Source organism: Drosophila tropicalis, unplaced genomic scaffold, assembly GCF_018151085.1.
Source record: "Drosophila tropicalis isolate 14030-0801.00 unplaced genomic scaffold, ASM1815108v1 contig_1187, whole genome shotgun sequence".
Classification (NCBI taxonomy): domain Eukaryota; kingdom Metazoa; phylum Arthropoda; class Insecta; order Diptera; family Drosophilidae; genus Drosophila; species Drosophila tropicalis.
In genome coordinates, this window is record NW_027172559.1 from 1,909,759 (window position 1) to 1,935,469 (window position 25,711).

The 25,711-nt window shown below is 34.8% G+C and overlaps 5 protein-coding genes across 8 annotated transcripts; 3 read left to right on the top strand and 2 right to left on the bottom strand.

Moving 5' to 3' along the window:
* Nucleotides 1-313: 313 nt before the first annotated feature.
* Nucleotides 314-2,180, top strand: senju (UDP-galactose transporter senju). Its single transcript, XM_068288654.1, has 3 exons — nt 314-609; nt 675-792; nt 856-2,180. Exons 1-3 carry the CDS (start codon nt 516-518, stop codon nt 1,787-1,789), a joined length of 1,146 nt encoding a protein of 381 aa, XP_068144755.1. The 5' UTR covers nt 314-515; the 3' UTR covers nt 1,790-2,180.
* Nucleotides 2,087-2,608, bottom strand: LOC137575895 (gametocyte-specific factor 1). The gene is made up of 2 exons (XM_068288665.1): nt 2,590-2,608; nt 2,087-2,499 (listed from the first exon to the last, which is right to left on the bottom strand). Exon 2 carries the CDS (start codon nt 2,457-2,459, stop codon nt 2,199-2,201), a length of 261 nt encoding a protein of 86 aa, XP_068144766.1. The 5' UTR covers nt 2,460-2,499; nt 2,590-2,608; the 3' UTR covers nt 2,087-2,198.
* Nucleotides 2,609-3,758: 1,150 nt separating this feature from the next.
* Nucleotides 3,759-4,701, top strand: His3.3A (Histone H3.3A). The gene is made up of 2 exons (XM_068287597.1): nt 3,759-4,151; nt 4,278-4,701. Exons 1-2 carry the CDS (start codon nt 3,870-3,872, stop codon nt 4,404-4,406), a joined length of 411 nt encoding a protein of 136 aa, XP_068143698.1. The 5' UTR covers nt 3,759-3,869; the 3' UTR covers nt 4,407-4,701.
* Nucleotides 4,702-6,090: 1,389 nt separating this feature from the next.
* On the bottom strand, nt 6,091-7,383 carry Rpn11 (regulatory particle non-ATPase 11). Its single transcript, XM_068288324.1, has 2 exons — nt 7,221-7,383; nt 6,091-7,155 (listed from the first exon to the last, which is right to left on the bottom strand). Exon 2 carries the CDS (start codon nt 7,140-7,142, stop codon nt 6,216-6,218), a length of 927 nt encoding a protein of 308 aa, XP_068144425.1. The 5' UTR covers nt 7,143-7,155; nt 7,221-7,383; the 3' UTR covers nt 6,091-6,215.
* Nucleotides 7,384-8,642: 1,259 nt separating this feature from the next.
* On the top strand, nt 8,643-22,172 carry qtc (quick-to-court). Of its 4 annotated transcripts, XM_068290334.1 has the most exons (7): nt 8,644-8,800; nt 11,666-12,118; nt 17,896-18,200; nt 18,264-19,167; nt 19,234-19,332; nt 20,680-20,775; nt 21,533-22,172. In XM_068290334.1, the coding sequence occupies exons 2-7, from the start codon at nt 11,666-11,668 to the stop codon at nt 21,734-21,736; spliced, it is 2,061 nt and encodes a 686-aa protein (XP_068146435.1). In that variant the 5' UTR covers nt 8,644-8,800; the 3' UTR covers nt 21,737-22,172. The 4 variants fall into 4 exon arrangements, with proteins under 4 accessions (XP_068146444.1, XP_068146435.1, XP_068146458.1 ...); XM_068290343.1 differs by lacking the exon at nt 20,680-20,775 and having other exon boundaries at nt 8,643-8,800; XM_068290357.1 differs by lacking the exons at nt 8,644-8,800; nt 11,666-12,118 and adding an exon at nt 14,335-14,590.
* The last annotated feature ends 3,539 nt before the right edge of the window (nt 22,173-25,711 follow it).

Sequence of the window (25,711 nt, forward strand, 5' to 3'; positions counted from 1 at the left end):
ATAAGAAACTCTGCCGTATAACAGTGGCGTTATTCAATAACACGATATGGCATTTAGTTTAAACAGGCCTGTTCTCATTGTTAAATCAGAAACAATGTTCATAAATGAATGAATTTTGCACTTCGATATTAAATACTTTGTTTTTTCTGCATAAAACAAAAAAACGTTGCGATTTTATTTCCAAAATTTAAAACAACTTGGATTTTCAAATGTTCAGCGTTTGAAATCAATTCGAAGAATTGATTCACGACTTGTGCTCATCTCTAAGTTTTTTATTTTGCAGTTACCCTGTATGTTTTGTGACCCGTTATTTTGCAGGTTGCACCCTATTTAACTGGTCAGCTGTTCTAGTTATATTTGTTTATCACCAAACTAGAAATACTTTAAGTTTCGCTTGTTGCTACATTCAAAATAATAAGAAACACAAGCTAAACTGATTGCGGGTCGAGCAAGCGGAAGAGTTGCCAACGGCATAGGAAGTTTATCAGAACGACTGCAAAAACAGAAAAGAAACAATGTCTTCGTCTGGCACTAATTGGCGTGAATTGTTTCCTACAAAATTGACTTTTATCATATTTTTGCTGTACATGTCATTGTTTATTGGGCAGGGTACGTGGCCAAAAACATAGAGTTGCACTTAAGAACAATCAATTAAAACTCCCATCTTATTCTAGGAATTTTTGTGACGGCCTCACAGGAATCGAATAACTCCTATAGCTATAATACAGTAACAGTCGTGCTATTGACGGAAGTCTTCAAATTGATTGTATCCATATGTCTGTATTGCAGGGAGTAAGTAAAGAAGGAAGAGAAAGGAATCCCCTAATCTAAATAACCATTTTTATTTTTATTTAGAAACAATCTCCGCTCGTTGGTGAGAGATGTGCAAAAGGACCGACAAGTACTGGCCCTTTATATGGTGCCAGCCTTTCTCTATTGCCTCTACAACAATCTTGCTTTTGTGAATCTCGCAACCTTCGATCCCACCACATATTATTTGCTACTCCAGCTACGTGTGGTTGTGACTGGTATTCTCTTTCAAATGATATTCAAGAAGTATCTGAGCCAACGTCAGTGGCTATCATTAATTCTGCTTACATTTGGCTGCATGCTGAAACAAGTGAATTTTGGCAGCTTCTATAGCGACGCCAATGATGATAGCGAAGCCGCAGCTATACAAATGTCTAAAGCAAATGGAACACATCATGATCAGCCCTCAGGAGGGGGCAAGAATATGTCTGGCTTTGATTTCAGTCTCAGTGCTGTGTTTATATTGGCTCAAACCATATTCTCTTGCCTGGCTGGCGTCTACAATGAATATCTGCTCAAGGATAAGGGAGCCGATGTTAATATTTTCGTTCAGAATGTTTTCATGTATTTGGATTCGATTGTCTGCAATGCAGTCATACTTCTCATACGCGGTGAATTGTTGGATGCCTTCAGTGGGCCACATTTGATAAGCATTATGCGATTTAGTGTGATAATTATTATTGTCAATAATGCTGCTATTGGCATAGTCACGAGTTTCTTTCTAAAGTACATGAATTCCATACTAAAGACATTTGCCAGCGCCTTGGAATTGCTTTTTACGGCCATTCTATGCTATTTCCTATTCTCAATACCCATCTATATGAATACAGCACTGGCCATAGCTGTAGTATCGTATGCCATCTATTTGTATACACAAAGTCCTGTCGTTAATTTGGGTAAAGTACGTCCCCTAACCGATTTTCAGGATAAGCGAAAGCTTCTTGATCCAGAGGATCACACTGACTCTGAAATGGTATAATCGTTATTCTAATCCCATAGAGCTTAAGCACTAGATCTGTATATACATAAGTGTCTGTGTTTAAAACTTTTGTTTGTATTTTGTATTGTACAAATCATTTTTTCCTGGTTGAAGTGCCTGCAATTCATAGTGTTCGTGTAAATTATATATGTATGTATGTATATTTAAGTTGTGGCGTATCCGGCCTTAAAATGAATCGAAATCCTCATTTATTTAGATCGAGACAATTCGCCTGTTCTTATGACTTTGTTTGTATATAAATATCAAATAACTAACTAAAAGAAAATCAAAAAACAATTAATATTAGCACATTTACACATACATATAAGAATATGTATTTGGAGTTTATTTAACTGTAAGCCTAATCATGATTAAAATGATTGCAAATCCATTATGTTATTTTCTGTTTTTATTCATCATATGAGGTTTTTTGTTTCCGGCACTCAAACGATCGACAATAATACTCAACATCCATGAAATTTTTAAATTCCCGGCATTCGCTTAGATGTTTCTCCATATCCAGGACACGATGTGTAGCATTGTATTTGCAGATCTTCAATGGTGGTCCCATGTAGCTCCTTTGACATTTAATTACGTGTTGTGGCATACGTAATACCAGGATGCGATGATTTTTATTGTATGGACATGTGGCATAAGGTAAATCGGCCATTTTTAAGATTTTACAAAAAATGAGAACTGAGTGATCAAGACTGATATTATGAATTGAAAGCACCGTTATAAAAAAAGTTATAAATTGGCGGGAAAGAGATGGCAATACACCTTAACAATCAAATACCAACCGAATAAGTCAATAATAAAAACGAAAAACAGACAGACAGATGTTCAACCGCATTTGGGTAAAGTTAAATGTCGTATTTTTAATATATTTGAATTTTATATACATAGCAACAAATTTTGACAATATCAATTTAAGCTATCGATAGAAAAACCATACCGTCACTATCGATGAAAAGTGTGACCATTTTTTCTACTTATCGATATAACCAAAAATATGTCGATATTCCTACGAATTTCAAAAGTATCGACACTGCGAAGTAATCAATTTTTTAAGGCGTAGTTTTAATTTTTTAAGGCGAAGTAATCAATTTATTAAGGCGAAATTTGAATTTTTTAAGGCGAAATCATAGTATTTTATAGTATATTTTTGAGACCAAATTGGTATTTTTAGTTTGGTCCGGCGCGGTCACCCTGAGCACTAAGTAGAGCTGGAAAAAACATCGATGGTACTATCGATACATCGATGGTTTTGTATTTTTATAAAACATCGATGTTTGGCCAGCACTATCGATGTTTTCTTTCTTTTACAATTCTTCGAGGGAAAAGCATATAAGTACGAGTTTTCTGTTTTGTATTTTGCAATTTAATTGGAAAGTAGAAGTAAATTCTTTACAGTTAGTATTATCTTCTTTACAAAAGTTTTAAAAAAATGGCCAACAAATTTCTATGTGTGCCTGCATCGTCCTGCGAGTCGAAACTACTATCTAGCACGGCAGAAAAAATAATATCGGATAGACGTTGCTCTTGGAAATCTTGTGTCGTAAAGAAACTTTTGCTTTTAAACAAAAATTTCAAAAATTATCCCTTAACCTTGTTTTTTTTTTTTTTTTTTTTGAATGGCAATAATTTAAATTAAAAGTAAAAGCTTTAAAAGAACGTATTTCTTTTAATTTTAGTTAGTTATAAAAAAAGTTCCTAAATGAATGAATTGTTATTTACTAAATTTTAGCTTATAATTAAAATATAACCCCAAATCTTGCTTAGTCGGATCGTTTTTGTTTAGTATCGCTTTAACTGTTGTTGGTATATTTTAAAAATACCGCGCAAACATCGAAACATCGATGTTTCATCGATGTTTGACGTTGAAAACATCGATGGTCCCAAACATCGATGTTTTTCCAGCTCTAGGAACTAAGCCAAGGTCTTACTAACACATAGACAAGTTGGCCACTCTATTTTACTATCATTCAACAAAATATTTTCGTACAGTACGGTTTGTCTGGAAAAGCAATCTGCTCGAATTTTCTCGCTTCGTGAAAAGTTTAGTGAAATTGATTAAAAAATGGCTCGTACCAAGCAAACTGCCCGTAAATCGACTGGTGGCAAAGCCCCGCGTAAACAGTTGGCCACCAAAGCAGCTCGCAAAAGTGCGCCATCCACTGGTGGTGTAAAGAAGCCTCATCGCTATCGCCCAGGAACTGTGGCTCTGCGTGAGATTCGTCGTTACCAGAAGTCCACCGAGTTGCTGATTCGCAAACTCCCCTTCCAGCGTTTGGTGCGTGAAATTGCCCAAGATTTCAAGACCGATTTGCGTTTCCAGTCTGCCGCCATCGGAGCTCTTCAGGTAAGAGAACTGGTGTTGCCTGGTGGGCGGGGAAAAATTTGTGGGCTGAGGGAGGGGTGGTAGCTATTTCATGAAATCATGTAATTTTATATTGAATTTTTTTTCGTTTTGTTGTTTTCGTTTTAGGAAGCATCTGAGGCCTATTTGGTAGGATTGTTTGAGGATACCAATTTGTGCGCAATTCATGCCAAGCGAGTCACTATTATGCCTAAGGATATTCAGCTGGCCAGACGTATTCGCGGTGAGCGCGCCTAAATTCTGCGTCTTCGTCATCGACATCTGCAGTGGCCGCCATCTTTAATTGGAAAAATGGTAACAACAACAAAGACAGACAAATCGAAGCAGCGGGAGCGGATGATGACAGAGAGGGAGAGAAGACAGAGTGGAAGTGGGAGAGAGACGGCATTTACCGCCGCCGCTGCCGCCGCCGCTTAATTTTAAGCTAATTTTACATACATGCATACATATATCTTATACTTAGGCAGATAAGTAAAGATCTACAATTCTTTTTCCAAATGTTTAATAAAAACGATTAATTTAACACTTAAAATGTCAATGAGTCTTAACTTTAAAAACGTCAATATACAGTGGTAGTGATAAGGGGGTGATTAAAAACATAAAGGCCGAAATATGTCAACAGACAGCTGCTAAATGGAGTACGTGACAGAAAGATGTGCTCAAAGGAGAATCCTGCCAAAAAGTAACAAACGAAAGAAAAAGTAATTCGAGGGAAAATAAAAACTATAAATACGAGAGGGGTGGGAATAAAACTACTTATGAATGAATGTGCGAAGATGAAGAAAACAACAATTGGCGGTTCTGTTTGATGTACAGTTATATACAGACATGTATACATACATACATATGTACATACATATTTGGTAATATTTAACCAAAGAAAATGTTTTTGTAAATTGGATGTACATACATATGTACATACATATTTTATGTCGCTTTTGGGAAAGGAGTTTTTTTATACATACATACATAGAGTATTCCGACGACACGAAACAGGATTCTTACAACTGCTTCTTTTTGTTTTTTACATCCGTATGCTGTATGTATGTATATACAAATGTATGTATATTCATTCTTATGTATGTATATTATTGTTTTTGTGAAAAGAGCAGTTACTAGAAAGAAAGAGATTGACACAGAACAGCTGTCGCTATGGGAGAGGAATTCTACATTATGTAGTTTTAAGTGTACCACCCCCTGTGCTCTTGCTTAAGTATCTGCATCTATGAATATATGTACATACATACATATGTACATAAATATAAATATGTACATATGTACATACATACGTAGGCTTAAAAGTAATAATAATAAAAACTTTTCCATACATGCATATTAACAGGGTAACCAATAATCAAATGGGCACACCCTGTATTTTAGCGTAAGATAGGGGTGGATCTAAATCCAAGGTGCGACTAAATATTTGGTTACCCTTTCCGGAATTCCAAATATCAAGGGTCTGTCCCTTGTTTTATAATTTTTAGTGATTTCCGAATTAACATTTTCGTCAGAGGAAATGAATAAAATTTTATTCCAAGGTTACATCAAACACTGCTGAAATTTTGATACCTGATACCGATTTTCACCTCCCACGAGGTCAGATCCTGGATCCGGCAGAATTGTAAGAATTATCCACTTATCCATCCCTGACGAATGGATTTACATAAAGATTGCGCGTTTTTCTGAACTAAAAGGGATGTCACCCATGTCAATTTCAAATGGATAACATACATACATATGTATGTATGTATGTATGTATAATTTGAAGGCGTTATCCTATTATAATGGGTCTCTTGGCTTTTCAACAATTCCAGGTTTCAATTTATGATATAATTTTTATAATTTATACTTATCACTTTTTGATTTAACTCTAAATGAAATATTTTCTTCGAACTAGCAATTTGGATATGTATTTCCAATATTTTTTAAATAAAAAGTATTTTATTATCTTCCGTATGTGGGATAATAGCTTAAAGAATGGGTAAGGAGATGATTTGCGGGATCGGGAGGTACAGGATATACAAATGCAATCAAGAAATTTATTTCTCATTTAAAGACTATGGTATCCAACATGGCGCCTAAGCATTGAACAATATTATTCTGCATAACTTTGTCCACCTTCTCCTCGAGATGTCGCTTGGGATCCTGTTTGCCCACATTCTTGATAGCCAATTGCTCTGGTGTCATTTTCTCCTCATCCTCGAGCGATTTGTTATAGTTTTTGGCCAAGTCGAGCATCTCGGCCACTGTGTTCTCATTGATCGCACAATGTTCGTTGTAGTCGGAGAGTGTGAGACCATCCTTCCAGGACTTTTTGTGCAAATTCAGAAGCATCTTTTGCTCCAATTCATTTTTGCGATAGTTGATGCTGATGGAGTAATAGTGGCGGTTCAGACCGTGGATCAAAGCCTGCACTGAAGGCTTTTGCAAATGGCCTAAATTCGAGGTGGTCTGACGAGGCTCCTGTCCCAGGACCAGCATATTGGGATTGATTAACCGGAAGGCGTCGATCACCACCTTACCCTTGACTGACTGTATGGGATCGACGACAACGGCTACCGCCCTCTCGGAGAGAGCTTCAAATGATTGCTGAGTATTGATATCCACTCCGGATAACCAGCATCCGAAACCAGGATGAGAGTGATACCAGCCTACAACCATTTCGGGTCGACCTGTCTGCTTTAGCATGTCCAACATCTTGGCTTGAAATACCGGATCCACAGCCTCCACACTGACGCCTGTTCCTGTCTGTGGCATGGCAAAGACATCGATGACCTGGACAGTGTAATCGTCCACGAATTCGCCCAACATCAGACCCATCACCTCCATGGGTACACCGGCTCGACCGTGCTTCAGCATTTTCAGTAGGGCCAAGGAGGAAATGTAAACCTGTTCGGCGGTATCCACAACGGGGGCGTCTGTGGGGGGAGCGGCTTGAGGCAAGGCGCCGCCTAGACGTAGCAATCGGTCCATAATGCGGGAAGGGCTGAAGGCGATGCAGGTAAGTTATGCATTAGCAGAGCACTCAACGGGTTATTTAGTCCAACTCACCTCTAAACTTGTTCAATACTCGAGTCTTTAAATTACAGAGTTCTAGTCACTCTTTCGAAATTTTTCAGTTCGGCAGCAACAACAAAAAACACAAAGCTGATACGTTTTGACAGTTCGTTCGCAAAGTGCAAGTAATAGTACAGTGTGACCGTTTAACGATAATGCAAAAAACCCGTTCACCTTCATGAGCGGACTCTTAGCAATGGTTCGAACTAGTTCATGATAAAACATAACAAACAAACCAAATAATTAATTAAAGCCAAATTACTGTAAGTAAAAAGTTGACTATTATCAGTGAATAAATTATTGGTAAATGTTTACTATTACTACTCGAGATTTCAGTGTTGAAAAGTGGAAAAATCGGGTAAAGCTAGATTTCGGTGTTGTCAAACGCTATTTTTTATTTGGCGCACTGTTTGACTGCCCTGGTAGCCAAATATTTTAATCTAATTTCTAAAGTCGAGGAATATTTGGCTGCTCTGGCAGCCGAATATTGTATTCTAAACTATATTTGTTCCATAAAATCAAGAAATATTGTAAACTCAACAATATTTTCGTTTGTTGAGAATAGTGCGAACAAAAGATTCAAAATGCCCGCGTATTCGAGTATCCAAAATTCGGCATTTGGCAACACCATCTCAAAATTGAACAGCTTTTTTTAGCCGGAAAAGGCTACTTTTAGCTATAGTCCCGCTAAAAATATTAATTTTCTTTTGTTAATTACTCAAAAACTACGAAATAAATCGCCAAGGCGCAGCTGATGTCGTGCTCGTGCAATTTTTCTCTTTCGTTTGATACCAAAATTATGTAGTTTAAGCGCGTTTTGGGCCCGAGTAGTAATAGTAAACATTTACCTACCAAATTATTAATTGGCACTCCTAAGAATGCTGTTATTTAAAAAAAAATAATTTTCTATATTCCTATTAGCTCCGATATACGATATTTGCAAGTTATCGATTGTTGGCGGCAAATGTTGTTATTCAAAAAGTACTCGATTCTCGTTGTTCTTAATGCATTCTGATTGCAAAACTTTTACATTTCAACGCGAAGACCACGTTCCGGTAGAGCGAGCAGCTTTAATTTTCATTTACCATCTTCAGTTGCCCATGGGAAATTGCCCCCAGCAATAATGAGGTCGCTGGCAAAAGACAGCAATAACCTGGCTAAGATAACAATGCGAAAACAAAAAAATTAGTTTTTCTTTTTCCTTTCACATTTTTGGGATGGGGAGAGTCGCCAAATCAGATCATTCCCAAAAGCCAAAAATATTTGATTGCAACATCTTAGTTAAAGACTAAACCACCGACCGCTTCTTCACTCTTTGTAAACAACTCTCGCTCTAACATTTTCCCGCATTGGACAATAGTTTTTCACATTAGAGCATTTTCCATTTTCTGCCTTCAGTTGCATTTTGTCGTTCGCCACGCGCGTTTCGTTTATTTTGTAAAATTTTACTACAGACACGTTTATTGATTAATTAGTATTGTTTGTTAACTTGACGTATAAGTTGCAATTGTTAAAATATATTTGTTATTAATAACACACACACACACAGACACTTAAGCAAATCGCAAGTAAAGGTATATATCTAAAAGGTGGCAAAACTTTTTGCTTAGACCGAGGGAAAAAAAAAAAAATTGTCAATTCTTCTTTTTCCATTATTTTGCTTGTGCTTATCAGCGAACTGAAACAACAAATTGGTTTATTGTTATTGTTGCTTTTTGTTTTTGTTGATAAGTAAGCATAGGCGGAGAACTAACATTTAGGTAATGCCAAGAGAGAGAGAGAGAGAGATAGGCGGGAGAAATTGTTGTCACGTTTTCCTATACATTTATATATAAAGCTCTCTGACAAATCGTTTAATATTATTATAACATATCGTCACGTTTCGTATGGGGACTATCATTGACCTTGTCTTGGGATAATTTTTAGTTTGTCTCGATCCGGCATTTCGATCTCTTTAAATGGCATGCGATAAACGTGGCCAAAACAACAAACAATTTGTTAACTGAAAACCAAAATAAGCGTTAGTAAAACAAAAAAAAAAAAAACTGAAACTGAAACACGTTTGTTCAGCTGTGAAATTGACCTTTTATGGCCCACACACCACCTCCCCCCGCCCCAGACACACACAGACAGACACGAGACCTGGCCGAAATGAAATGAGCGGAAATACGTTAACAAAATGATAGTGGCTCAAACTCTAATTGCCCCAAACATGAAGAAGATGGAGCCGAAAAGAGATCATGCAGACATCCAAGTCCAAAATCAACTGAAGAGTGAAACAATTATTTTGGGCTTTTCGTAATTATTTATAATTTTCCTTTTATTGCTCTTGTTTTTTTCGGTTTTTGTGAAAAGGAAAAGTTTTCGGAGATCGTAATGGCATCTGAATGAATGTAATGAGAAATAGACTCACAATTAATTAATTTCCATCAAATAAAAGGGTTTTAACTAAACATTAAAAATTTAGTACTGACATTTGCGATACCCCTATAAAAAGGCAAAGCGAGAGAGAGGGATATATCTACTTCGAGTGCGAAAACAATTTGTTATTAATGTCATTTCAATTATAAATTTAGCCCCTGCTAAACCCACTCGTAGATTATGATTATACTTGGACTTGTTTTTAAATATTTTATTAAAAGTTATTTATTATACTGATCGTTTGGATATACATAAGTTACATAAGTGGCTGGAGGTTGGATGTTGGAGTTTGCATTGGCAACCGTTGAATTGATCTTAGTTTGATTTGAAGATGTTTGATTCGAAAATGAATGAACTTAAGAAAGTGAGAAATTCCAAATCTAATACATAAAAAGTCAAAAGGTTTGAAAGCGCTTTCTGATACAGCGAAATGTCTCTAAATGGACAACTTCGACAACTTTGAAACCACTTTTTTCATCTAGTTTTATGCAAAAATTATTCACCCTGTATATATCATATATGTATGAGTGTAGTCTTTCTTTTATAAAACTTACTCTAAGAATATTTAATTGTTTAGCTAACTTGTTTTTATTTTGGGTCTTATTTTATTCTATTTTATATCTATTTTATTCAGATACGATATGAACTATTTGTCATACATATATATAAGTATAAGCTATTTTAATTGTTAATGTAATAGAACTGATAGAATATCAAAGTTGGTGATTGAAGTCGTAATAATGAGCTTTAGAATTTCTATTTTTATCGCAATAAGTTGTTGAGTTATTAAATTTATTTCTAGATATGGCACATACATACATAGATACCTATATATATCTTCTATCTTTTTATGAATATATATTCAGATTTTAAAATTGAGTGTGTTAGCTAATGCCGTTTAAGAAGATAATACAACATTCCTAGATTATCATTTTTTGGTTTTCTTTCTTTCTTTTCTTTTTCAAAAATTCTCAACTCAACTCAACTCTCAACAAAAGGAGTAACTCTGCCCCTTAAAGCATGTAACAGTTTGTAAAAGTATTCATTTTGTTAACAAATTTATTCATTTTCATGTGAATAGGTGCTTGGAGGAATATATTCATAAATTTCTATATACACATCAGAACAGCGAGCTGTAGAACTGTTAATTGCTTACTTTCAGGTGCAAATTTCCCCATATCACGGACCAAGATCGGTCACTAGACATGTGAGATTACAAATCAATCATATTTAACGAACTGAATACAATTTTACGTACTTCACCCTGTTTTAGATAGTAAAATGAAGTATTTCCCCCTAAAGTATGCAATAGACAGTCAGATATGTGCCTTCAGGAGGAATTTCAGGAATTTAATTCTTATTGCTGTGAATCACAAAATTTCACATATTAGGTAGCTGAAAATTCCAAGTCGAGTATCATTTACATCGAATGCTTGCACAATTTCTGCATATAAAGTGTCAAATGTTTTTGTGTCTGTTTAACCGCATAATTAGACTTAAGGTTGAAAAGTACGAGACTGCAAGTAGAACGGGGACAAAGACTTGAAAGATCTGCCACACACACTCACACACACGAAATACAATACAAGACAATCGAAAATGATCTCGAAAACAAATTTCATAATTATCCCGTGGTTGCATGTCTTCTTAATGATAATGATGACTAATCATAATAATGATGATGATGATGATGATGGAAACTGATTTAATTTCACTTTTCATTGGTTTGCCCAGTGCACAATGCATTGGAAGTAAACCGAAGTCAGGCGGTGGCTAAAGTTAATCGCTAATTGTTGCTTGAAGAAAGTTTTAATTATCTGCAAGCGGGCTTACAGATAATTAAGACGTTTAAATCGAGCATTCAATTATGAAACTGTTCAATTTTTCAATTTTTTTTCTTTTTCCATTTCGAAAGTGCATTGGAAATATTTTAATTATTTCTTTTTTTTTTGCAATTTGCATATTACTTTGATTTCTAAACAACATGTTTTTTTTTTTATTTACTTTCACATATGCAGATGACGTCGTTATCGAAGGAGACGTCATTGATAAAGGAGGAGGTGTTACCATTGCCACCCACACGCATACCACAGGCGGAAGTTGTTCCATTCCAGCGTTCCGCCTCAATGCGTTTGCGCGAGAACCAAACACAGGAACAACAACTTAATGGCTCAACCGGCAGCGAGAATGGTTTTAGTACGCGCGCCAAGCTCACCAAGCCATCATCGTCAACAACATCTGGATCCTCGAGTTCTGCTGGTTCCCTTAACCACTTGACGCGTAACCGTAGTTGGAGCAATTTAGGCCACAAAACGGCGTCCTCCTCCCCCACAAAACCGGAAGTGAAAGATGCACCTAAGGCATTATGCCCCACACCCCTAACGCCAAATCAAAAGGAATTGTCCAAATCAACGGACAACCAACTGGATGGAAATCCAGCAACTATAAACACCTCCAAGTCGCGTAATATGGTAAGTTATGGGGGCGGTGTTTTGGGCCATATTGATTTTTGCTTTGACGCTGCTGACCTATGTAACTCACTAAAGGGCGGTAGATACACGTGTAGAGTGGGCCCGGGGGGCGGGTCGAGGACTACTATGCCGTATTACGAAACTGCGTGGGTCAGACACAAAGACACACACAGACGCCACGGGGGTGGCAGGATAAATGAAGTTTTGCCTTGTTAGGGTTGCAAAAAGTGTGTCAATAAAAATTTGCATATGTGTCTACTTAATAATTTGTTGGTGTTTTTAATTTGACATACCTAAAATTCTCATCGTACATTCTTCTTATATGTATAACCATATAGCGGGTTAGATTAAGAGACTTTGAATAGTTTTTGGGGCACAAAAAGGATCCTGGAAAGTGGAAGACTTTCAATTACTGTTCCTGTATCCTGTGTATTAGGAAAACAGAAAACATTAATATTATATCTTAATTTACATTGAAAGTTACATCAAACCTTAATTTTTATGGTTCCAATGTTCCCCATGAAAAAATAATGTTTAACTATCTAGAACTAGAAGTTTTCGAATCCTAATTAGTATTAGTTTAGTACCTTTGGGTTTTGAAAAAACATGTATTATTCTCCTATTATACAAATATTTAGTAAAAAATTATATTGGCTAAGCGTATTTCAATTCTTAATTTACAAGCTTCAAGCATAAATTATTGACTTAGTAGATTTAGCAACAATTTTAGATGATTGGCATTTCTCATAGCATTGAATTTTAATTTCAAAAAGACTTCTAACAAGTTATTCATAAATTTGATTATAATAATAATTATAATTAAACATGATCCAAAGCTGGGAATCTTTTCCAACACGACACAGCTATAAAATATATTTTCATTAAATGTATATTTTACATCATCATTACAACAGTTTTTCAGTTAATGCAACTTACAAGCTTTACAGTTTACATATAACAGCGGCTTACAGTTTGAGAGGCCATACAGTTTGAAAGCTTCGCTTATTGTTAGACCATTTTATGAATAAATAGTTTAGTAATTGCAACTTTTAAAATATTTTTAGTTAACCATGAGCATTTTACTTTTGTGTACTTAATGCTTAAGGCTTAATATTTTTCATTTATTTTATTTAAAATTATTATTTATTTAAACCGAAAAAGTTTAAAAGTTTCTTATGTATATTCTTTTCGATTTAGTTTTACATTAGTATTTCCAATAAGGCAATTGAATTGCCAAAGCATTACTATTAGAAAAACAAGGTTTTAATTATTAAAATTTAAGAGAATTTATTAGTTTTTTTTTTTTTTTTAAATAAATAAGCTCTAGATTCACTACTCATTTATATATTAATAAATTTTCCTGTGAAAAAAAATTAAAATCCAAGATTTGATACATTCCAAATAGTTATAAATATAATAACCATATATGTATAAATTTAGATAATTTTTTAAATTAAATTTGATAGTCATAGCAAAGTAAAGAATCTCTTAAAGAGCCTCAATTCTCTATTAGATGATTTGAGTCTTTCTAACTTTTAAATGTTTAATATTATATTATGAAAGAGATTGGGCCAAACCCAAAAAAGAAGAAAATTTACTTTTTTCATTGTTTATAAAACAATTTCCGTGGGGTTTACTGCTTCGCCAATTATATGCAAACCTCTTACAAGTGTAAGGAAAGGGAAAATGTTGATTAATTGTTAAGCTTATATAAATTTTAAGTACAATGTGAGGTTAAATGAAGACCCATTTTCCCATATGCAAAAACTGCATTTCATGTTTTTTTTTTTTTTTTAAGAGTCATCTTTCACACATAATTCTGAGCATAATGCAAATGATGTGCAGTTTAAGAGTCACTTGGTTTACTCAGAAATTTTGTGGCAACTTTCTAACCGGGCAGGCTGGTTTCATTTCCGTTTCGTTTCTCGTTTTTTTTTTTTTTTGGGGGGGACAAACAGCTGTTCGTCAAGGAAATGCAAGTGCGCAAATATGAAAAATCATCCCCAATGCCAAACAATCTCACACCCACCATTTCCCATGCTCATTTTCTGTTTGCTCACTCTCCCTCTCTATTTCTCTTTTCTTTTTTCTCCGAGGGTTGTAATTGTTGTTACTTTAGCTTCTTCTTTTATGTTTTCCTTTTTATTTCGGTATCTTCTTTCGCCTGGTTTTGTGTTCGCTCTTAGCCAAATGATTTGCGTTTCAGTTGATTTTTTATGCTCCAACTGAAAGCGTGAACAAGATTTTTTTGTCGGATTCGCGCGTTTAGCAATTGTTGTTGTGCTTTGTTGTTGTTTTTTCTGTTTGCTCTTCTTATTGTTTAAACAATATTGCTTCTAAAAACGTTAGCAGAGTTTATTGCTTCGGTTAAACTAGTTAAAAAGGCATTGAAACAATAGTGAGACGGGCAACGGTCGACGGGCAACGGGGGACGAAATGCTTTTTGGGGGCCAAAATGGTGGCTTATAAATGGTAATTATATAGGTGAAAGGTTCTGCACTCTATATTTAAGTTTTTCAATTTACACGGGGCCAAGTGCGGCATTTGGTTCGTTGGCCTCAATGTTTTTCCCATAATAAATTAATAATTGTTATTGATTTTTATAATAGCCCAGAGCCGATATAATTATTTAATTATGGCACATAAAAAGGTGAAAAATAAATGCATTTTGTCGATTATTCATGGAACGAGAAATAAAGTGATAGAAAAGTTTGGATTTTTTTTTTTATTTGAATAGCGATTATATAATGTTTTATATAAATATATATACTTCAATTATTTTCCCCCTCAAAGCACAAAAAAAGTGTTTCGTAAGCTAGAAAGAACTTCTAAAAGAAGAATTTAAATGAAAGACATCATTTAGTGGTTTCAGAAGTAAAAGTGTCCCGAACCAAGAGTATTATATACATTTGTTAAGGACACAAAAAAACTTTTGACATAATATAATTAAATACTTTTTTTATCGCGCAAAAATTCAGTACTTAAAAAATTCTCTATTAAATAAGCACTCTAAAGTATAAAATAAATATCAAAAAAATTAAAAGTCAATCCAGGTCCCAAAAATTTTTCTAAATTTTGCATAAAAAGTATGGGCCAAAATTTTATTAGATTCTCATTAGTACATAACCAAAGTATTAGTATATAGTTTAAGCTGTTAATCTTATAAAAACCACTTCAATTAGAGTAAAGAATTTTAAAAATTTTATAGACAATAATTCGGTTAAGTTTTTCTCTTATGCTTGAAGTTTTATTATTCAGATATGTGTATAATTATAATGATAATTATAGCTCAATTGGTTAAAGTTAATATATCACAATGATGAATCAAAGTGAAAGGTTTAGATAAACGGTGACTTTTTGGATTATTTTCTTTATAAACTCTGACCAGATATGGCTGAAAATTTACCTACTTTGATTTCAATAAAACGTTTCCTAGTGCCAACCTTGAAAAAGTAAAATAAATTCCACACAAAAGGTAGCCAAAAGATGACAATCTTCCTTGCAACTCAGACTTATTGTCAACACGTGACGCAGGAAAGCAAAAACAATAACAAAAAACTAAAACATAAATAAAACTGGCTAAAATGGAACAAAAAATAGTTGGCAAAATAAAATAGGAATCTATATATGTACATATGTATGTATGTATGTTTTTATGACGTAAAATTGGCATTCAGCCAATTGGGCTATATTGTCCATTTGACTCACCTGCCTGCTAGCTGCATACACGTGGCTTTCCACACTCTAAGCCATCGATTTTTCTCTAGTCTTTGGCTTAATTGCCATCTAGACGTGACTATTGTTGAATTTTGAAATTGATATTAAGTAGTAAGCCTCCAAGTTTAATTTGCATTTCAAGTGCGTAACAACGTACTTGACTTAAGCCAAGTCTACGCCGTGTTAGCCAAGTTTACATGCCCAGAGAGAGGCTTTTGCTTGTGCGTTAATATCATATACTGGTGTATAATTGCTTAACCATGAAGAACCATTTCCCAGAACTAGAATTTTATATTACCCAATTACCAACTATGAATGTACATATATATAGAGCAAAAGACTCATTAATGATTATGAAATATATAGTATGTATGTATGTAGCTATAAATGGATATGGGTTTGAGCCATGTGCTGCAAAGTAGCCACAGTAAAGGGCTTTTGTTTGTTAGTCAAATGGAAATGGTTTGTGTGTTGACAACAGTGGAGGGAAAAACAATTGTTGTTGGTCAATGACTTACTGCCAAGAAGTGGGACAGAGCCAAATCAATGCACATTCAGTGTGGCCAATAGATTGACGTCAATTTACTTACATGTCCGCACTCAATCATTAGTTTTCTGTTTTAGGTTTCTTTTCAAACAGTTTTATTTTAAAATTGTTATATAAACATTAAAACAGTAACAAATCAATAGAGAAAAGTATGGAAAAATTGATCATATATCCTTTTGTTTAAGTATTTTTAAAACAATTTTTTTTTAATGGGACGGGACTTACTTAAAGGCGGAAGAGCTACTTTTGAGCTTCATTTTTAGGTGAATTAATGAAATTTCGCCTGATATTGGTTAAGACCTTGAAAGGAACTTTGGATTAATAATCGAATCATTTCATTAGAGGAACGTTTTATATGTTGTGGGCAATGAAGACAAAACAGACTAGTTAGACAAAGAGAGTTTAAAACTTAAATTGTCACTACTATCTTACCACAGAAACGGGTTCATCTGGCTATTAATGACTTATTTAAATGATGTGGATTTTACCAACGTTCTATTCCACTTTCTATATCTGAATAGAGCAAAAATTTGTTTTGTTTAAAATTACATTCTGAAGTATTTTCACGCAATATTCTACATAAATGGCTTTTTTCAACTATATCTTGAGTCACAAATGGTTACTCACGATTAGGGCAGATTTACGACCTATTAGGTAGAAGTATAGTGGTAACCCTAGTCTAGTATGTCTATAATGCGTGTTTCGACTTCTATTTTCATAGCAACCACCACATTTCAATTCTCTTCTTTATAAGGCTGATTTATTTTAAATTTCTGTTACAACTCCCAAGTCTCCCATTATTTTTTTCTAGAAATAATGTTCATTTAGATAACTGTCTCAATTCGTATATCGATCTAGGAACACTTTCCAATTACAACAATTATATTTTTTGACATTTTCAACATTTGTACTTTACGTTGTATGGACATTTAGGACCAATGCAGACATAATGGCACACTTAAGTACTCGCTCATTGTTCCGTTTGGTAAGCCCCTGCCTTCAAAAGAAAACTCTGTCAGTGGGTTAGCTGCAAAATTGGTTTCATTTTGGCCTAGGGCACATTAGACTAGATAAAAGTTCAAAATCCCATAGTCAGCTAGCTAATGAGCAGTTAATTGACCACAAAAATGCTTGCTAGCCAAGAGAGATGGAAAGTAAACGCCGTTAACATTCACAAAACTGATTTGTAAAATGTAAGGCAACAAATTGGTTTTGGGGCGTTACGGATTGAATCTTGGATTGGACTTGGTCTTCCAGTTCCCCTTTGCTTTCCTTACTCCCTTTTCTACGCCTTATTTCACGCCATGTTGTGTAAATTTTGCAAACTATGCACGACTGAGCAGCGTGGTATTCACGCAATACAGTGATTGAGTGATTAGGAGAGGAGAAAGAAAAAACTGAAGACTGGGAAGAGCGTGTTAGGGAAATAGAGACACTAAAAACCGCAGGGAAAGCAAAGAAATTAGAAAGATTTTTGCTAATCGATGTTTCTTGTCTATCGAATTATTTGCAGTCTCTGAAGTTGAACGGCGGTGAGACCACGACGACGACGACGACGAACGAGGCAGCAGTTGCGGCTACTACCACGGCGAATAGCACGCCACCACACAATTGCATCCGGCAGGGTCATTGTATCAAGGCGACGCCCCCGAAGAAATTGTCCACACTGCATGAAGCGAAAATCTCACCTAAGACACCGCCAGTGACTCCAGATTCACCTAGCACCTATCTGGATGATGATTTAGATTCCATGTATTCATTTGTAACAACTACTTCGGGTCGTTCGACCATGTCTTGTGAGCATCCCTATGTTGCCAGGTGAGTACTGCGATCTTAAGTTTATGGCGGATCTCTCAATAATCATGTCTCAATCTTGTGTAGAAATGGCACAACATTCAGTGGTAGAAAAATGAAGTATGTTGTACACTGTTCCAACTATGCCGGGCAGGTGGGTCCTGACTATTTGACGCCTACGCAACGTGCCCAGCGACAGATACGTCGCCTCAAGGAGTTACTCTGCGTAGCACGACAGGATCTGGAGCAAAAGGATTCCGAACTGTTGCGCCTCACTCGAGAAGTTGTCGAGCTGCGTGTGTTTAAAGCCTCATTGAGCTCACCAGAAGAACGTTCCGCCTCTTCGGATGCTGTTACTGTACGGGAAGCTGAACTTAAAACATCGCAGGATGTTTCACCCATTGTCGATATGGTCGATGAGGCGAATGCCAAGTGTAGTCCTCTTCATTCGGCACGACAGCAGCAACAGCAATTGCAAATGTCAGCCGAGATGCAAAGCTCTTATGCCGATTCGGGACATTTTGAGGATCTGACCATGTCCTCAGTGCACTCAAAGGATTCTCAAACCCAGAGTGAAGCTTGTGGAGCATCCACTCCAGACGGTGAAGCCGATGTCGATGCTGAGGCTGAGGCAGGCGGCGATGCTGTTAGCAACTTGGAGAACTATGAACTGCAGCGTCAAGAGCTCATACGTATGTATGAGCGGCGAATTGAGGAGCTGATACGTACCCAAGATGGAGCCACCAGTGAATTGAAGCGTTCCCACAATGATAAAGTTGAAGCTTTGCTCCAAAAGCTAGCCGAATGCAATACACGTTACTCGGACATTGTGCCCGACTATGAGCAAGCCAAGCAACGTATAAGAGAGCTGGAGAAACAATTGGAGGATCTGCAGCGAAAGCTAATCGAGCATGAGGATAAGCAAAAGAAAATGTATTTGCACATGTATCAACAGGGACAGGAGTCTGAGCGCATTGCCCGAGCCGATCAGGTACAGTTTTTGTCGCTTTCCCCCAAAAAGAAAAATATTCTTCATTCCATTGTTCCCATTTTGCAGGCTTTGGAATTAGCGCAACGTCAACCGGATAGCAAGGTGTCGATCAATGAACTTCTGCAACAGCTTCAGAGCACTCAGGATGAATTGGAGAACATACGCGTAAGATTCTTCAATATATTTCTCATACTATTTTCGATTTTGTTTTGTGTGTTGCATTTTGTTGCATCGTGAGGACAGCGACACCAACGATCCATACACCATATACACACATTTACATTCACACATTCGTTTTTGTCTATGGTATTTTCAATTTGGCTCCTTTATCTGGCTGAAAAAGCTGCAACTAATTGAAATGCCCATTAAAATTTATATTTTATTTATGTAGCTTTTAAGTAACATTTTTTGCTTAATTCATTTCTTACCACGCAATCAATTAAACAAAAAAAACTACATTAAAAGCAACGTTTAATTTCCATATACACGTTTTGTTTCATTCCATTTCGTTGCATTGAGTTCGAATCGGTAGCTAATCGAATAGAAGAATAGCAGAAAGCCCAGAATTAACTTTGGACTTACCAGAGTTCCAAGACTTATACAAATGTATTAGTATTATTCTTTCAATTCATTTTATATTAGAATCATCGTTTATAATCGGTATCCGAAAGGAAGACCCTACTTTGTCATACCTATATAGTATTTGTTCGCTTTTATTGAGTGAGAGAAAGTGTTCACTAAACTTGTTTCTTCTGACTCACTCGTTTATTCACTTTGTGACTCAGTTGTTCACTGACTTACTAGTTCATTAACTCACTTGATCAGCTTTTATCATCAAGTAAAGAAATTTTTTCATAATAAAGTTAGTAAAGACCTAATAAATACATGAACTTTTTTAGATTTAGTGTAATCCTTCATGACATAGCGTCCTTTGGCCCAACATTAATAGATTACACAAATTAGAATATTAAGTGCTTCTTCATCCAGCAAAAATCATGCTTTCTATTTATATTGTAAATTGAGGTTTTATTCAGAATCATTTCTTGGCATGTTCTTCTTCTTGGTATTGCCAATATATCCAATAAATTTACCCACAAATGCCTGAATATATAATTCGATTGATAGAGTGGTCCGACATTGAAACATGAATCAAATGTAGGGACAATGAAATTGAAACATTTCTTTCTCTTATAGATAAATCTACTTCACTTATACATAAATCTATATACTTTCGCTCCCCCAACTTGAGTGTTCCAAAATATAATATGGATCATATCTAATATATGTATATTTTAATAAACAGTTTGCATGCTTATAGAAAATATTAAACCGAAATTAGTGCATGGATTTTTTCGTAGTGTTTCCTAAATATGTAGGTTGGACTTAATTTTAATTTAAAATACTTTAATTTACTTTTGGCAAACTATTTTCTATTTTTTTTTTTTTGTTGTGTCTATATTACCAAAAACAATTGCAAAAACAAAATGCAAAAACCAAAAACTATTTTTGTAGGCACCAGATTGTAGAATGAGGGAGCAGTGCGGCAGTAATAATGCCCTCCTTACTGCAAAGGAGGCGATTTCATTATGGGTACTTGGCGCGCGTAAGGTTTGTAATATCCAAAAACAAAACAAAAAAAACCCCTAACCCAAGTTTATTTACAAAAAAAAAGCAACAAAATCAAATGCTTTAGTTTTAATTATACTTTGATTGGCTATGGAACATTTGGTTATCCTTTTTTTAATTTTTTTTTTTATTTATATCATCGAATAAATATAATTAACCCTTTCATTGGAAAGAATATACATACATATCATGGCCATTGTTCATGCATTCTATGTACGATCTGGGGATGTGGGCAAAAGGGGGTAAGATTAATTTGGAAAACAAACATATTGTTGTTTAGTGTTTTATACTAAGTACAAGGTATGTTTTTGTTTTAATATATATTAAACAAAAGGCTAGTGTCAAACGATTTTCGTTGCCTACTAAAATCAACATTAAACGTACATTAATACATACATATAGCATGTGGTTCATTATATTCCAAGTAAATCCATTAAACTTTTGCCCTTACATCTACATACATATATGTATATATATATACCCAATGTTACATATTTCAAGCATTATTTAAATGTTCACCCCCAAATGATTCTGTACATAAAATACATCCATTTAATTTGTTTTTCCATAAACTAATCACACGTTTTGTTTAGTAAGTTTAGTTAATCCCCATAACTTTTTTTACTCTTTTTTTGTTTTACCCCTTGCACTCTCTTTTTTCGTACACAATTAACCCAATACATATACACGAATTATGCTTTCCAATGTGTATATATATTTATAACTTGTTATTATATAGACCATCTATCGCCGCTTGCTGGATGCCCAAAAGAATCGCACTCATGTTGATCCGGAAGTCACGCTACAATTCCTTAAAAGCGCCATTTTCTATTTCCTAACGGATAAAGAGAACTCCCAAGGTCATCTGCAGGCCATCGAAAGTATCCTGGAATTCACCGATGAGGAGAAACAAAAGATCAATCAGGCCCGATCGCCCAAGTGAACAGAAAAAACGAGAGGCAGAAAGATTGATACGTAGAAACGCGAAATAATGTTTTATGTTCTTTAGTATTTGTGCTAAAATGCATTGTTTTGTATTTGTAATCCTAATTTAACGAATTTTATTTGCATTATTATTTTGTCAACAAAATAATTCTGTTAAATTTTTAAAAGCGACAAAAAAACAGAAATGAAAATTTCAATCATGTAAAAATTATGCTATGTATATTTTTTTCTTGGTTTGTATGTGTTTTACTTATTTATTTATCCCCTATGTTTCGATTTTAAGGCTTAAGACAGAAAATAGAACGTCCTCTATGTGTAAAAAGAAAATACAATTTTACAAATGATATGAATGAAAAAAATTTACATATTATATTTTTCGTAGTTGTATGTAGTTAACCAAATGATGAGAGTAAGTAATAAAAATTTAAATCTGATATGATGGATGTACAAAAGGAATCCATCTAAATTGAGTTTCAATAAAAATTTAATTAAATAAATATTTTAAAAAATGAATTAGTTGAAAATAAAAATAAATGTGTCTTTAAATTTATTACAACATATTTTATAGACGATAGACTGGGCTTTTTATATGAAACAGATAATTGTTTGGTATATAAATCCAAGAGTTCGGCATAATAAGCTATGATGCTAGAGAAAGATTAACTTGATTTGTTATCCTTCAAATTATATTTTTGGAATATAACAAGTATTGAATATTAAAGATAATTCTAGAAATTACTTATTGACCTTTTAAGTAACTTTTTTGAACCTTTCATGAATCAAGTGTGGGAACCTGCTTGATGTTTTGATCGTTTTCCAAGTCAATTAAATGTTGAACTAACAGTATGAAAACTAAACCAAAAAACTACGATTAACCACAAAAGCAGGAACTAAACTACTTTGGAACCCTAAATAAGGATAATTGGATTTAAAAGGATCCTTAAAATAATGTAGGCACAGTTTTAGTAGTAATCTTTTGTATTTTATCGGATTTAGTCGTTTTAGTGACGTTATTGTCACTCTTTTATTAACAATCTCAGTATAATATTCAAAAGTTTTTACTGATTGCTGGGTCTTTTCGCTATCGAATTTCGTCTTTTTGTTACTTGGTTTCTCGATTGAATTAGATTGAGATTTCTATTGTTCTCTTTTTCCCTTTATACACTTTATCTTGATCTGGAGCATCTGACGTGGCTTCTGTCCTTTTTCCTTTTGGTTGTGTTGTATCTCGTAATTTCTTTAATTATGTGCAGGATTGTAGAGAAAGTTATCTCTTAAACAGGAACCCATGTGTGTGGAGAATGTGTTCAAATCAAAGTCTTTGAAATCATCCAGCTCGATGGCTATTTAAATTTGGGAGTCCTTGTCTGGGCTATACTGCAGTCTTTAAAAACATTTAAGATACCGTATATTTTATATCATATACTCTTATATATATCCAAAAATGTCATATTTTGTCCAGAATTTTATCATATGTATATTCTCTTTAGTGTGACAAAAAGCACAAAAGTCTAAATTTAAAAAACCGTTATGAATTAGCTGTAAGTTAACATAGCCAAATTAACAGTGCACTGTTAGAACAATTTCCAAGAAGTGTTGCCTACTTTTCTGCGGCTTAACAAACACTGAAATTGCCGCCAAAATTTAAAAGTGCCAACAACAAAGTTGCTGCATTTATTCTGCATACGCTTCGACCCCATCTCCTTGCTGTAACGGATGTGCACGTAAGTCCTGTAAGTCTATTTTGTAGCAACACACACTGGTCCGCTGGCATCGTCCGGAAATAAAAGCTCAGGCGGAAGTGTCAACGTGTTGCTGTCTAATGAAGTTGTCCCCCTTCCCCCCACCGACGAATCAAGCCACCACCCTTGGTATATTGTGTTGTGTTGTGTTGCTTAGCCTTCTCAGCCGCAAAATATGTGCAAGTTTGTTGCATTATTTATGATTTGAAGTCTCAGCTTGCATCTTGATAAGATGCACTGAGGAAAAATTATGAATAAATTTGGTTTATCGACATTTGTTTCTTTTTTTGTTTTAGATTTCCACATTTTGTGCTGGCAAAGTTGTATTGGTAGGGTATTACAGGAAATATTTGTGGTCATTAAATTTAAATAAATTTGCATATAATTATTCTCAGTGATGCATAAGAATGGAATGTATGTCTTTACTTTGTCCTGCTGCCTGTTCAGGTTTACTTTGACTTTGGCTCAAAAGTTGCTTCTAATTAACCACAGGAATGCCGAGTAGATGACATATATGTACATATATGTATATATATTTACATATATGTACTTACATATCTGTCTATATGGGAATGCACTTTTCCCCGCTGCGAGGATAATGAAGCCGAAAAGTTCCATTTTGGTTATTAACTCAGCCAAAGCCAAAGAAAAACTGCTGAAACTTGAGAAAGATGAAGACAAGGAACAGCAATAACAACAACAGGACACAAATAGCAGCAAGCAGCAAAAGGATATAGTGGAGATGGGAGATGGGGCCACTCTACATTGCGTGGTTGCGACGCGGTGGAGTAGACGGGGTATTTCAATCTGAACCCGAAGCCTGCCGCTTCGGTTTATTATTCCATTATAATGAACACAATGCACAACTTTTTTGCAGTCACTGTCCTTGGTCCTTGTTACTTTCGCTGCTGCACATTTGCGTGGTGCAATCTCTGGTAAAGTTGAGAGCAAAGGCTCTGGCAATGGTGGGCGGTGGACTGGTGGCTGGTTACAACTTTTGCCAGGCGCTTCAAGTTTTTCTTCTATTTTTTTTTTTGTTTTTGAATTTTGTTTTTTTTTTTTTTTTTCTCCTTGCGCTTTGTCTGTGCGGACAACAAAGAGGCAACATGGCAAATTGCATTGTTGATTTTCATTTTCAAGCCTGAGCTGAGCTGCTCAGCATTCTCACAGTGGCGACACTTTGCCAAATGTGCACATCCTGCTGCTCCTTCCTTCTTATCCGCTTCAAACTCATTGCTGCGTATTTCCCCGCGTTTTTCAAATGAGTGTGAGAAAAAGAACTCAAAAGACAAAAAAAAAAAAAAAAAAGAAATTGCCAAAACTAGCAGTAGAACAAAATGCATTTTCATTTCAAAACTTTTTCCCCTCACAAAAACCATTTCGAAAGCAAAGCAGAAGCTATTAGGCACTCCAACACACCCATTGTACCAGTCTTCGGTGTGGGGGTGGGCACAGTCAATTTTATTTGTGCTTATAAACCAATTGACAACAAAATAAATTTATGTCACAAATTCTCGATTAAAGATAAAAAAACTAAATAAATGTGAAGATTTTTCCCAAGTCACATTTTCATTTTGATGGAACTCGAAATACCACAGAAATGATAAAAATATTTTAATGAAAAGTTTGGTATCCTGGTTTAAGGTCGGAGTGAATTCAACTAATTAAGAGAAGTTGAAACTAAATTAAACTATTGAAACAAAGTTTCAAGTATTACGAATAAGTTTTATCTTACAAATGTTTTTGTAGACATTTTTCTAACTTTTTATTCTATTTTTCTTATTTCTATATTCTATATTTTCGAATTGTAAGCCCAAATTTAACAAGATTTTTCAATAAAGTAGGTTTTTTAAATTTCAACGAATTCACAAAATCGATCTCAATTAAATTTCTTAGTTAGTTAGTTTGATTGATAGCGTAAAGTTGAAACTGACACGAATGAGTATTGAACTTTGACTGATCACGTTGAAGTCAGGGGAAATCCTGATGGAAATCGAATGTCAAAATTGAATAAAAGGACGAAAGACTAATTCGACAACTTGGGTTCCTTGCAAAGTATATAAGTTTCTCAAAATAGCTGCTTTGAAATGTTGTATAAAATAATATTCTTTTGAAATGAACTAAGAGAGTGAAGAGAACTTCTCTTAAACTTGTTTCATCAATTTTTCACTCAATAATTATGTTTTACCCGAAAACAACTTGATCATTTACGAGATTTTGCATTCAAAACT

Bases quoted from the DNA above. Each gene is read 5' to 3' on its own strand.
- senju (XM_068288654.1), top strand. From the start codon at position 516: ATGTCTTCGTCTGGCACTAATTGGCGTGAATTGTTTCCTACAAAATTG. The intron at 610-674 runs GTACGTGGCCAA...ATCTTATTCTAG, and splicing joins GTCATTGTTTATTGGGCAGG to GAATTTTTGTGACGGCCTCA. The intron at 793-855 runs GTAAGTAAAGAA...ATTTTTATTTAG, and splicing joins ATATGTCTGTATTGCAGGGA to AAACAATCTCCGCTCGTTGG.
- Rpn11 (XM_068288324.1), bottom strand. From the start codon at position 7,142: ATGGACCGATTGCTACGTCTAGGCGGCGCCTTGCCTCAAGCCGCTCCC.
- LOC137575895 (XM_068288665.1), bottom strand. From the start codon at position 2,459: ATGGCCGATTTACCTTATGCCACATGTCCATACAATAAAAATCATCGC.
- qtc (XM_068290334.1), top strand. From the start codon at position 11,666: ATGACGTCGTTATCGAAGGAGACGTCATTGATAAAGGAGGAGGTGTTA. The intron at 12,119-17,895 runs GTAAGTTATGGG...AATTATTTGCAG, and splicing joins CCTCCAAGTCGCGTAATATG to TCTCTGAAGTTGAACGGCGG. The intron at 18,201-18,263 runs GTGAGTACTGCG...AATCTTGTGTAG, and splicing joins GAGCATCCCTATGTTGCCAG to AAATGGCACAACATTCAGTG.
- His3.3A (XM_068287597.1), top strand. From the start codon at position 3,870: ATGGCTCGTACCAAGCAAACTGCCCGTAAATCGACTGGTGGCAAAGCC. The intron at 4,152-4,277 runs GTAAGAGAACTG...TTTTCGTTTTAG, and splicing joins CCGCCATCGGAGCTCTTCAG to GAAGCATCTGAGGCCTATTT.